This window comes from Solanum lycopersicum, chromosome 3, assembly GCF_036512215.1.
Source record: "Solanum lycopersicum chromosome 3, SLM_r2.1".
Classification (NCBI taxonomy): Eukaryota; Viridiplantae; Streptophyta; class Magnoliopsida; order Solanales; family Solanaceae; genus Solanum; species Solanum lycopersicum.
Genome location: NC_090802.1, coordinates 24,800,597 through 24,813,534, shown reverse-complemented (window position 1 = coordinate 24,813,534; position 12,938 = coordinate 24,800,597). Strand labels below are relative to the sequence as shown.

General features: G+C 38.0%; 2 protein-coding genes across 8 annotated transcripts; one reads left to right on the top strand and one right to left on the bottom strand.

Annotated features, from left to right (window-relative positions):
- The first annotated feature begins 5,076 nt into the window (after positions 1 to 5,076).
- LOC101254574 (hypersensitive-induced response protein 2-like) lies at positions 5,077 to 7,939 on the top strand. Of its 7 annotated transcripts, XM_069294895.1 has the most exons (7): positions 5,099 to 5,219; positions 5,619 to 5,738; positions 5,828 to 6,025; positions 6,191 to 6,304; positions 6,787 to 6,878; positions 6,978 to 7,118; positions 7,308 to 7,939. In XM_069294895.1, the coding sequence occupies exons 5-7, from the start codon at positions 6,810 to 6,812 to the stop codon at positions 7,506 to 7,508; spliced, it is 411 nt and encodes a 136-aa protein (XP_069150996.1). In that variant the 5' UTR covers positions 5,099 to 5,219; positions 5,619 to 5,738; positions 5,828 to 6,025; positions 6,191 to 6,304; positions 6,787 to 6,809; the 3' UTR covers positions 7,509 to 7,939. The 7 variants fall into 7 exon arrangements, with proteins under 7 accessions (XP_019068406.1, XP_019068407.1, XP_019068408.1 ...); XM_019212862.3 differs by lacking the exon at positions 5,619 to 5,738 and having other exon boundaries at positions 5,080 to 5,219; XM_069294894.1 differs by lacking the exon at positions 6,191 to 6,304.
- A 729-nt stretch (positions 7,940 to 8,668) lies between these two features.
- LOC101254065 (mitochondrial outer membrane protein porin of 34 kDa) lies at positions 8,669 to 12,623 on the bottom strand. The gene is made up of 6 exons (XM_004234733.5): positions 12,305 to 12,623; positions 11,956 to 12,023; positions 10,438 to 10,548; positions 9,863 to 9,949; positions 9,545 to 9,753; positions 8,669 to 9,308 (listed from the first exon to the last, which is right to left on the bottom strand). The coding sequence occupies exons 1-6, from the start codon at positions 12,537 to 12,539 to the stop codon at positions 9,002 to 9,004; spliced, it is 1,017 nt and encodes a 338-aa protein (XP_004234781.3). The 5' UTR covers positions 12,540 to 12,623; the 3' UTR covers positions 8,669 to 9,001.
- Between the last annotated feature and the right edge of the window lie 315 nt (positions 12,624 to 12,938).

Below are 12,938 nucleotides of genomic sequence, written 5' to 3'. Positions count from 1 at the left end.
CCTATAAGGGGGTATGGAAATGGGGCGAGTACCCGACTCCAGATCAATACAGAAATCAATATCTCTATCCGGTGGCATACCATGAAGGTCTGCAGGAAACACATCCAGAAACTCATGGACTATCAAAACCGACTCAATTGAAGGTACTTGAGTAGTATCATCCCTGAGGTGTGCCAAGAAATCTAAATAACCCTTACTAACCATTCTCTTAGCACGAAGAAAGGAGATAATACGAACTGGAGTGGAAGTGTAGTCACCCTCCCACACTAACGGATCTGTCCCAGGCTTGGCCAATGTCACAGTTTTGACATTACAATCTAAGATTGCAAAGTTTGGAGAAAGCCAAGTCATACCCAGAATTACATCGAAGTCAACCATTTCTAGGATAACCAAGTCTACATGAGTATTGCTCCCCACAAAAGTTACAAGACAGGACCTATACACCTTTTCAACTATTACAGACTCACCCACCGGAGTAGAAACACGAATAGGCATGTCAAACAATTCACAATGTAAATTAAGACCAGTAGCAAATGAGGAAGATACATATGAAAATGTGGATCCAGGATCAAATAATACAGAAGCTATGCAATCACAAACCAAAAGATTACCTGTGATGACAACATCAGATGTCTCCGCTTCAGATCTCCCAGGGAAAGCATAACAATGGGCCCTATCACCTGTCTGCCCGTTTCCCCTACCATGTTGCGCTACAGTAGTTCCAGTTTGCCCGTCAACCTGGCCTTTTTGGTGACCACCATTACCTCGGCCACCAAGTCCTACAGAATAGCGACCTCTTCCATGACTACCTCTACCTCTGACTATTGGGGTTCTGTAACTCTATTTTGGACAATACCTCTTAATATGTCCAGTCTCCCCACATCCATAACACTTTCTGGATTCAAGCATAGGTCTCTGTGAGAAGGACGAAGTCTGGGAGTAACCTCCAAACTCAGAGAAATGTTGACCGGTCTGCGGTGGACCCCCAGCTACAGCCTGTAGTGAGGACTGAATTGGTCGGACTGGGTAACCTCCTGAACCCTGTCCTCTGGAGTAAGAACCATTAAAATCACCTCCCTTACGAAACCTTTTTGATGTCGATGCCATGGTGAAGTCATCTGGCTTCACTCCCTCCACCTCTATCACGAAGTCTACAACTTCCTGAAAGGATTTTGCTGTAGCCGCTACCTGTAAGGCTGAAATCCGCAACTCTGACCTCAACCCCTTCACAAAACGGTGAATCCGCTCTTGTGGATTGAAACATAGCTGGGTGGCATACCTGGATAATGCACGAAACTTAGCCTTATACGCAGTAACTGACATCCTACCTTGCTCTAGGCTCAAGAACTCATCTCTCCTCCTATCCCTCAAGTCCGGGGGATATACTTCTCCATAAATAAGCTAGAGAATGACGCCCAAGTCATAGGTGGTGCCTGTGCGGGTTGACACTCAACATGTGACCGCCACCATATTTTGTCATTTCCCTGGAACTGATAGGTTACAAACTCAACGCCAAATCATTCCACTATGCCCATTTTATGTAGTAACTCATGACAGTCAACCAGAAAATCGTAGGCATCCTCAGATTCAGCATCCTTGAAGACTGGAGGTTTGAATTTCAAGAACTTACTGAAAATTTCATGCTGATCACTTGTCATTATAGGCCCTGTAGTCAACCGAGGAAACATGCCTATTTCCAATGAGGCATCCATGCAGGGAGCCACAACAGCTGCATGTTGTACCTCCGGAACCTGGGGTGCTGGTGCAGAAAACACTGGAGGTGTCTGGCCTTGATCAGATAACCCGCTAAGATAGGCAAGAACCTGGTTGATCATTTCTGGGGTAGGTTGGGGTGGTAATTCCTCATTCTGCACTTGTTCATTTCCCCCTTCCTCACTCTCTCTTAACACTTCCTCAATCGGTGGAGGAGTCACCGCCCTAGTACCCGATGGGCCAGGTGCTTGTCCTCTTCCTCTAGAGGACGTCCTCCCGCGGCCTCTTGCCACTGCCCCTCTTAGAGCTACAGTCTCAGTGTCTGGATCAGACGCATCTTGTCTTGCCGGTGTTGGTGTTGGCGCAGTTGTTGCTCTAGTTCTAACCAGCTGCGAAATAGAGTGAAGATGGTCAGATACCAATTTGTATCACCTAGATACCAATTGGACCCAAGTAATAGCACGAAAGAAAGAAAGAAGGAATGGAATTTTCCTAAAGTCTTATAGCCTCTCAAAGAAAAGTAAAGGCGTCCCCCTACCGTTCCTTAAGACTCTACTAGACTCATTCTTGTGTGATGAGACCAATGAACCTAATGCTCTGATACCAAGTTTGTCACGATCCAAAACGTGTCGTGACTGGCACCCACATTTACCCTCCTATGTGAGCGAACCAACCAATCCAAACCCCAACATTCAACTATAATGAACAAAATATAATACGAAAGACTTAAAACTCATTAACGAAATCAAGTAAATAACTTCTAAAATTTATCAATTTCTATCCCAAAACCTGGAAGTCATCATCACAAGAAAATCTATCCTCAAATTACTAAATCTAAGAGTATCTAAGAAGCTAAAATAACTAAACAGCTAGTCCATGCCAGAACTTCAAGGCATCAAGACGTGAAGAAGTAGATCCAGTCCAAGCTAGAAACAATAGCTCACTCTGAAATCTGACGTGATGAAGACTGGCTAGAGTTGTGGTTGAGTTGAAGACGACGGTACGTTTGCTGCACTCCACAATTAACAAAAAGAAAACATACAAGTAGGGGTCAGTACAAAACACAAGTACTGAGTAGGTATCATCGGCCAACTCAAAATAGAAAACAATATATATCAGATAATATCATAAAATCAACTACAATACTCAACAGGTAGCAACAACAATTACAAGAATTATTGATAAATAACGCCAAGTACACCCATGAGGACTCAAGCCTCCATACCATACTCATTTGGGAAAAGGTTCATTAAATTGAGTATATTAACATATTTCAAGATTCATTCTCTTTACTACCCTGGTGTCGGAACGTGACACTCCGATCCTCATCATACTATCCTGGTGTCGGAAGTGACACTCCGATCCTCATCATACTATACTGGTGTCGGAACGTGACACTCCGATCCATTAATACTATCCTGGTGTCGGAACGTGACACCCGATCCATTAATACTATCCTGGTGCCTGAACGTGACACTCTGATCCTCATCATACTATCCTGGTGTCGGAACGTGACACCCGATCCACTAACCTCATTCTTTTAGTTTATCAAGTCTTCTTTTATACCAAGACATCATCATTAACAAAGAGGTTTCAAGGTTTAAGATTCAATAGTCTCATCATGCTTATTTTATCACAATTATATAATCACATCATGCAAGCACACAATTAAGCATATAGAAGGGTTTACAATACTACCCATACATATCATTCGCTATTAAGAGTTTACTATGAAATAGCATAAACCATAACCTACCTCCACCGAAGAATTCATGATCAAGAAATCTACTTTTCCAAAGCTTTGCTTTCCTCTTCGTTTCTCCTCTCCCTCATTCGTTCGTTCTCCCTCTCCTTGTTCTTTCTATTTTTCTTATTCAAACCCTTTTTCTTTTACCCTAATTAGCATATAATTAAGTATAAAAGATGACAAAAGTAACCCACTAATTAATTCATGGTTATCTCCTTTAACCCCCAAGAAATTGAATTATTAACATTAAACCACTAACTTCATAATTATAAGCAGGAATAATCCAAAACGCCCCTTAAAACATTTAACAGAAATCCGACCCAGGCAGGGTTACGCAGACTGTGACGGCCCGTCGTGCCTGCGACGGTCCGTCCTGCTGCTTCCATCACACAGTTCAGAGACTCAATTCCTTGAAGAGTCTGTGACAGCCCATCATGCCTATGACGGTCCGTCCTGCCATTTCGTCGCGAAGTTCAGAGAGTCGATCTCAGTACCCAAATTTCAGAATTCTAAGTGTTTTGGAACGAGACACCCTTGATGGTCCGTCGTGCCCATGACGGTCCTTCGTGGGATCCGTCGACTCAGACAATTATTACCAGAAATAAACTCCACTGCTCAAAACGATTAAACAGGTCGTTACAAAAAGCGACGGAGGGAGTACTATTTTTTGATATAAAAAAAAGGAAAATGGTAAAAATTACCCCTCAACTTTGTTTTATTGTTGATTTTACCCATACCATTAAAAACAAGTTATTTTTACCCCATTTCATCAATAAACTTAACATATATACCCCTCATTGGGTGTAAAAACCCAAATCAATTAAAATTATCCGATTTTACTTAAATTACCCAATTTTAATCCGACCCAACCCACTGAATAATATAACTCATTTCTTTTACCCAAATCTCCACTACCGCCAAAGCCATCATCCTATCCAAAATCTCATTCACCACCACCACTCTTCCACTACTCTACCTCCTCACAAGCAAAACGACATCACTTTGCTCAGTCGTTTCCTTTCTTTTTTTTGATCCAAAAAGGCACCTTTATTTTTCTCTCTCTCAAACGAACGAAAAGCTACTCTTTCTCAGTTGTAAGTAAGATCAAACCAAAGTTGAAAGCACCATAGACATTTGTTTTTCTTACCAACAATGATTGTAACTAAGCATACCCATCAGCCCACACACGGGTTCACTATAAATCAGGCAAGGTAGAGTAGTGGGAGAGGTGGTGGTGAAGAAGATCTTGGAGAGGGTGGTGGCTTTCTAATGGTGGTGATGGAAAAACAAAGTTGATTTGGGAAAAGAAATGAGTTATATTATTAAATGGATTGAGTTGATTTAAAATTGAGTAATTTTAGTAATATTAGATAATTTTAATTATTTTGGACTTTTCGATCCAAGAAGAGGTATATTTGTTAAATTTATTAACTATAGGAATAAAAATAACTTACTTTTAGTGGCAAAAATAAAATTAACTAATAAAACAAAATTAACAGATAATTTTGATCCTTTTCCTTATTAAAAATAATTCAATGAGAAGGGGCTTTATTGACATAAAAATTTAAGTTGACTGATGATAAAAATATAAGAAAATGATTTTATTAATATAAAATGTTTTAGAAACTTTCGTAGATAACTTTTCAGAATAATCTTCAAGATATCAAGGGGAACTCCATATTGAGAGTCCTCTTCTGAATTGACCCTCTCCTAGCTCTACTTTATCTTTCTCCAACAATTTTGCTTCTTCACTCCACAGGTTCTTCCCTTTAACCGACCTAAATATGTCTAATTTTGTTGGAATATTTTGTTGTATCATTTGATGATTCTGTGATGAATTTGATAATTTGGTTTGGAAATTGAGGTTATTTTTATGGAGTAAAATGTGATTATCCATTCCGTTTGATATATTGTGGAGTGGTAGTTCGTATAATTTTTGAAACTAGGTTTTCTCTTGTATATTTTAATAATTTCAAATTTCAGTTGGATAAAATCTTAGGAAATATGCATATTGATGATATTTTTTTGTTTGATATCTGATGAGTTTCTTTGATCCGTCATAGTTTTCATCAGCTCATGCATTTTCTATCTTATTTTGATGTATTTGTTTGTAATTTTAAACTGATTCGGTCGAACTGTCTTCTTCCCTGAGCATCAGCATTAGCCTACTAACTGTGCCTCTGGAACATGTCAACACGATGCTATTTCTTGTGTTGATCAGCTGTTTTTGCTTCCACCTCTAACTATGACTTGTAAATAATGATCAGCAAACAGAATTGTGAGATGATAACAATTTCAAGTATTATTTATATATCTGCTACTTCATATTTTGTTATTCCTAATTTTCGATTCACATGATGCTTTTAGATTTGGACTATGGGTCAAACACTCGGTTGCATTCAAGTAGATCAGTCAACTGTTGCTGTAAAAGAACAATTTTATAAGTTTGATCAAGTGCTGCAGCCAGGGTGTCACTGCTTGCCGTGGTGTTTTGGGTATCAGGTTGCTGGTTCACTCTCATTGCGAGTGCAGCAGCTTGATGTTCGCTGTGAGACAAAAACAAAGGTACTCTCACATCTATCTCGAAGATCTAAATTGTTCTGTTTCTTTGCTTTTTACTAAAAAATGTTAAACTCATTAATAGAAAATCATGATCTATTTGTATCTTGCGCAAAGCTTTTTGTGAGGTCAAATTTGTGTCTCATTCCCTAAACCTTGTATTTTTTTAAGTTCTACGCATGTCTCCCTTTTGGAACTTCCTAGTTTGATCATCAGAGAACGCAGCTGATGCATTTTACAAGCTTTCAAACACCAACGGACAGATCCAGTCCTATGTTTTTGATGGTATGTTTTCAGAACTGTATTTGTAGTGGTTTCCATGGTAAGATGAGGAGCTTGTGGTTTTTTTTAGTATATGACTGACTTCACTTTTGGCTTTCCTCCTCTAGTCAGCCCCCCAAATAAGAAGTATGAAAGGGTGAAAAGGGGGAGAATGTAGATTGGTGTCAGAATTGTAGAATAACGGGTTGGGAATCTGTGTAATGGTTGGCAAATCGTGTTTCTTTATGCCTCATTTTGTATTTCGCTTAACCTACTCTGGCACATCTTTACAAGCTTTTCTGATATTATATCGCATTTCTTTTTGGAGAGGCATTAACTTTAATAAACAGTAAGTAGATTGGGTGGTTTTTCTGCTGGTCGTCTTGGGTTTTTGTAGGACTTCTATATGTATGTTTTTTCTGTTTATCTTGATATGGTAGCACAATGAGTTTTTTTTTTTTTTTTTAATACTAAGCTTGACATAACATCTATCAATCTCCTTTTAGTTATAAGGGCCAGATTGCCGCGAATGGGGTTGGATGCTGCATTTGAGCAGAAAAATGAAATTGCTAGCGCTGTAGAGAAAGAACTTGAAAAGGTAATATGGTTCTTGCCTTAAATAACCAATTCACTTGTTTCAGTCTCTTTACATTTTAATTATGCTAAAATTCTTGTCCTTTTTTCTATAAAATTACAGGCTATGTCTGCTTATGGGTATGAGATTGTCCAGACCCTCATTGTGGATATAGAGCCAGATATCCATGTCAAGAGGGCAATGAATCAGATTAATGCTGTTATGGACAAATTAAAATCTGAGAGACAAGTTTGTTTGTTAATTGTATGTTTAGATTATTTAGTACCTGTGACAATATTGAGCTAACCATGTTTTTCCTTTTTCTTCTATCTCTTTTGATAGAGGCAGTTGCGTTTCCTAGACAATGACTGCATTTGATATTCTTTTCAAAAATGCCTGGTAGTAGGGTATGTGATTTGCTATGATAACCCTTTACTGGTGACATGACAACAGCTGCAAGAATCCGTGTTGCTGCGAATGAGAAGGCTGAAGCAGAGAAAATACTGCAGATCAAGAAAGCTGAAGGAGAAGCTGAATCCAAGTACTTGTCAGGGCTTGGCGTTGCTCGACAGCGTCAAGCCATTGTGGATGGTCTTCGAGACAGTGTGCTTGCTTTCTCAGAAAATGTACCTTGAACATCAGCAAGAGATTTGATGGACGTGGTTCTTGTTACTCAGTATTTTGATACAATGAAGGAAACTGGAGCTTCTTCCAAGTCATCTGCAGTGTTTATTAGCAAGAGATGTGATGGACATGGTTCTTGTTACTCAGTATTTTAATACAATGAAGGAGACTGGAGCTTCTTCCAAGTCATCTGCCGTGTTCATTCCCCGTGGACCAGGTGCTGTCAAAGATGTTGCTTCTCAGATCCGGGAGGGTCTTCTTCAGACTGAACTATCCAGCATTAGTTTAGTAAAGACAAAGGATAATTGATAGCCTTGTGTAGTTTGATGCTCTTTTAGTTTAGTATTGATACAGTAGCTTTATTTGTGTTATACATACTTATGTAGTCCATAGATTGATACATTCAACGTTTGGTTTAAGTATCTTCTTAAATGTCTCTATAAATTTAGTAAATCACGTCACTTAACAGGCCTACTAGTTCTCCCTCCCTTCAATTTTATATTTCATATATTTGTTGCCTTGCTTTGCTAGACATCTTTCAACTATTTAATTATACAAAGCTCTTACACTATCTAGGTTTGAAATCTCATAAAAAGCTAGCTACCTAGAATACATTGTAAATGAAGTTTTGGTTAGTCGATTGTCCCTCAAAACTCTTCCATGCCAGTGAAGACGCTTTTAAACCTTAGTGAAGGAAAAACCCTGCCAAAGCTTTCCACTACCTTCCATAACTCCTCCTAAGTGAGCCACTAGGATTTCTAGTAAATGACACTTTCAAGTGGCTCCTCTTGTGATCATAAGATAGGAATTTCAATTTTGTATTTATCTTTGTTCATAACTTTGATATTAATTCTGTTGTACACTGGTTATACATTCCTAAATACATGACTGTTATGGGCCCTATGGTATCACCCACGTATTACATAGGAAATGGTTTCCTTGACGAAGCCTGCACATAAAGTAGTGAAACGAAGACAAAAGTCTGATAGACCTGGGCTACAATAGAGAAAATTAATTTCAATCTCTGGCCACCAATATTGCCTCTGCCATCAATAACAAACCCACAATAGTCCTTAACAATATAAACAGCAGACCAGTTAACAACTTGCAAGAGATCATGGCATACCCAAACACAGCAAGCAAACAAGGACAACTTTCCCACTGCAATTATAATAAAAGACTAATGCATCTCAATCCAACGAATTTAAGGATAGATTTAGGAACATACTAAGCAGAAAACATAGTATGGATAATGATTCTTCAACAATGCGCTATTACTTGGACAAAAATCTCGAGCAAAAAACTCTCAAGCCTCAAGTCTATGGGTATAATGAGGTACCCAACTTACCCATCATCAGTTTCAAAAAGAGTTGAGGATAAGAATGTACGATGTCAGAATGACACGATGTTGGCTAAAACAACCACCTAAAATTATTTTAGGTCCAGAACTACCAGATAAATTGCCACAGAAACAAGTCCTCTAATTTGCTCAAAAGCCCATTGTCCTACACCTCTGACTATGCCTATGGCTTAAGAGCCAAGGCTAGTCCAAATTTGGCACTTTTGTCAACAGCTTTGGTGTCCACCTCTCCTGAAATGGTGAAGAGAGACTTTGGACGCCACTCGTGCTGGATCAGAGCAGTTGCCATCCCAAAGTTGTTAACCCTTGCCTTAACAGTTGTCAAGGGATCCAATTGATGCTGAGTTCCAACAGTGATGGTGTTCTCACTGGTAGAGAAGCTATGGGTCACCTCCGCACCAACAGCAGTACTAGTCAGGGGGCTGACTATGTGGTAGTATGATGCACTCAATGAATCTCCCTTGTTATTACTGAATTTTCACCATACATGCACAATAAAAAGCAAGCTAATCAAACACTGTATACGCATTACAAAAATCAGCCTGCAACTAAAATTATTTCATCATAAAGTGTTGGCAAAAAACTTTGATAGCTCGAGTAGCCTGGGAACAAGGTTGACAAGTTAAATATAGGTCATACACCCAGCTCACCAGCAATGCATGTACAATATCAAGACAGACATCTGACAGCAGTGAAAACAACTCACAGATTCAAAGAAGTAATGAGGTCGGCATTTGTGAAACGCAAGCCTGCATTGCACTTTGTGATAGCTCCCGCTTTGGTGTCAAAGGATACATCAGTTCCTAGAGCAAGAACATTAGTTCCCAAGACACCAGAGAAGTTGACAATGGGGTTTGCTGTCAACCCAACGCTGGTGCATATCCCAGCATAGTCATGTAAATATTGAAGTTCCATCTATCATGCAATACAAATAAGAAAATAAGCATCAACAGTACAGATTTTTATGCATTAATCCTATAATAATTATTGGAAGCAATCTTAGCTAAAACATATAGTTGTTTACCTTTGCAGAACTTTGATCAGGAATTCGGCAACTAAAAATTGTCTTCAGCCCAGGAGCAGCTTCATCGACAGTAACAGTTGCCAAAAGCTAGCATAGGAGACAAAATTAAGTCAAGACTAAGAAATTTATGATAACATGTCCCAAGAAGAAAAAGGCTCTGCACGGTTTATGCTTAAATAATACACTTTACAGCCAAAGAAAGGAGGATGAAGAAAGTAGATCAAAACAAACCTGTAATTGATCAAAGAAAGTTTCTAATCTAAGACTTGTATACTCTGTTGAGACTAAGAAACTATTGACAACATGTCCCAAGAAGAAAAAGGCTTCATAGTTTATGCTTAAACAATACACTTTAGAGCCGAAGAAAGGAGGATGAAGAAAAAAAGTAGATCAAAACAAACCTGTAATTGAGCAAAGAAAGTTTCTAGGACTCGTAGACTCTGTTTGTCTCTGTGTGTGTGTGTCAAATAAAAACTAGGTAAAACTTTAAAGACCACAAGTCAAGGCCATAAAAAACACACCATAGGTGCTACAGCATAAATAGTAACTTAAAATGAGTGAACAGAGGTACTCACATTTGAGTTCGTGTCTACTTTTATATCAGTTGTGAGATTCTTGTTCTTCAACTGAGTGTTAACATCAGCCAGAAATAGATCACCTTTCTTCAGTCCAGATGAAGTAATAGCCTACCAAAAGAAACAGAAGGATACTTAACTTACGGAACAACTTGTACTCCTAAGAAAATGAAGAGCAATAACACACATAAGTATATCCCCACATTTTCCGGTGAGTTAAGAAGCACTAGTGCTTGCAATTACAATCAAAGTAAATCAATATTCAGACGAATTTCGGTTGCAAAAGGACAGCGGCAATCAGCTTGACGCAAGTGACAATATTCATCATCTTAGAAAATACGATGAGGAGAACACCAAAATTTTACAGTTGAGCAAGGGCAAGATAGTGCAGTTTATCATATCACAAGCGAAAGTAATGTTCCTAACAACCAAACAATCAAAAAAAGGTACATTAACCAGTAACCAACCACATGGTCCTTTGGCTAGTAGTAAGTTGCATATATATAACGTATTGGCTATGCCATGACTATTGATCGCCAGTTTTTTATGGGTTGGCTTGATTATTTCGTACTACAAGAATTGCAGTGGCAATCAGCTTGACACAAGTAACCATATTCATTATTTCTAAACAAGTCATCGAGAGGATGTTCCATACTCTCCTTTAAGAAAGGAGTATCCCGATTACCAGAATCCAGGATATCATTAATTGACCCGGCCCTACACTAGACCATCTTACCTTGAACCTCGATGATGTTGAACATTAGATGAGGAGAATACCAAAATTCTACAGTTGAGAAAGTGCAAACTATAGTGCAGACTACTATATATCACAACAGGAAATAATCTTCCTGCCTACTAACAATCAGAAAAAGAGCACATGGTCCTTTGGCTCATAGGAGTTATATATGAAATATAATGTATGACTGTGGCATGACTATTGATCACCATTTTATTACGGGATTGATTGATCGGATAAAAATTGTTTCCTCATTTGGTTTAGTTCTAGTACTACTTTATAGGGTTTACCCTGTGTGATTAAAACTAGTATACATGAATTAAGAACTAGAATAAAATCATAATAATGTAGTTTAATCATCTCAAGGTATGATTTCAAAAGGAAAATCTAAGGCAACATATTATAAAGGGACAGATAAATGAATAGAGCCTATATCAAACATGAAATGCGTCCTAAACATTTCTTCCCAAAAAATACTTGAAGCAAATGAGAGAGTAAGAGTAGGTTAATTACATTTAATAGTGCAAAAGACATTTTTAACCATTCTGTGCTCAAATGAAGGCATGTATCGCATTACGTAATACAAATGTTCATATGAATCCATATAGTTCATAAACCCCTTCAGAAAAAATAATCATCTATATAGTTAACAGAGACGAGTCAGATCTTATTTTCCCATAAAACAGCAACAACAAATTATATACAGATACAGAGAACAGAATCGTAGCTAACTCATAGTTAAAAAACAACAACAGATCAACAGCAAAAAGGAGAGAACTCACAACTCCGGTAGCAGAGTAAGTCGTAATTGTGAATTTGTGGTCAGTCTGGTAATCCCTGTAGAGAAGATCTGTTCAACACAATATAGAAGTCAACACCGCATTTCATCTTGCAAACGGCAAAGTTGAATTAAAAAACAATATACTAACTAACTACGACGTGTATGAACAAACAAACTTGTACTAATATGTATCCAAATGTTCATCCAAAAATGACATGCAGAGTCATTTTCAAATTCTAGATCTGCATCTGTCCAATAATATATCAAATTATCTGGTATATGCATACATTTTAAAATGTGTATCCAAATTATAGATCCAATAATTTCCTAAGGAAAAGGTGAAGACGAACCTCGGGTCTTCTTGCCGATATCGGAGTAGAGACCAGGTCCTTTTCCCATGATTGAATCGAAAATGACAGAAGTAGAAGAAATTGAGGTAAAAGCTCTGCAGCAATGGTGAATAAAACAATAAGTAGAAGTAGAGTGCAGAATATATAAAAGCAACAAAAGCCCTAATTTGTAGCCAGTTGGCGATGAAATGGTGGTCTTACTACTACGTGTACTCCGTTTCATCTGGACCGTCATTGAAGGTTCTCATGCTTTAATCACCGTCAATTCTAGCGTTGAGATGCGGATTACGGACGAAACGTGGCATGTCATACAAAATGCCTTACGATTTTAATTTCTTTAGCCACAAGACAAGATAACGGAAGACATGTATACTTCATCAATAAAACGTTTTTTAAATTAAATATACACCATTTTTGAGTATATATATTTTTATCACTGAACAAAGTTAAAATATTATTTAACAATAATTATGAATGTAATTGATTGTCCAATTTTGTTGGATTAATCCTCTTATTTGAGCTATAAAAGATAAATTAAGATGTTATTTGATCCTAAATGCTTAGTTTGGTAGGATGTTATATCAAAATTACATAATATGCCTAGTCAAATCAAATATTATCACATCATACGTAT

Coding starts and splice junctions, on each gene's coding strand:
- LOC101254574 (XM_019212861.3), top strand. CDS start 6,810: ATGGGGTTGGATGCTGCATTTGAGCAGAAAAATGAAATTGCTAGCGCT. Junction 6,879..6,977: donor TAGAGAAAGAACTTGAAAAG/GTAATATGGTTC, acceptor ATAAAATTACAG/GCTATGTCTGCTTATGGGTA. Junction 7,119..7,307: donor GACAAGTTTGTTTGTTAATT/GTATGTTTAGAT, acceptor ACATGACAACAG/CTGCAAGAATCCGTGTTGCT.
- LOC101254065 (XM_004234733.5), bottom strand. CDS start 12,539: ATGACGGTCCAGATGAAACGGAGTACACGTAGTAGTAAGACCACCATT. Junction 10,549..11,955: donor CTTACTCTGCTACCGGAGTT/GTGAGTTCTCTC, acceptor TTCTTTTGGTAG/GCTATTACTTCATCTGGACT. Junction 9,754..9,862: donor CTGATCAAAGTTCTGCAAAG/GTAAACAACTAT, acceptor ATTGCATGATAG/ATGGAACTTCAATATTTACA.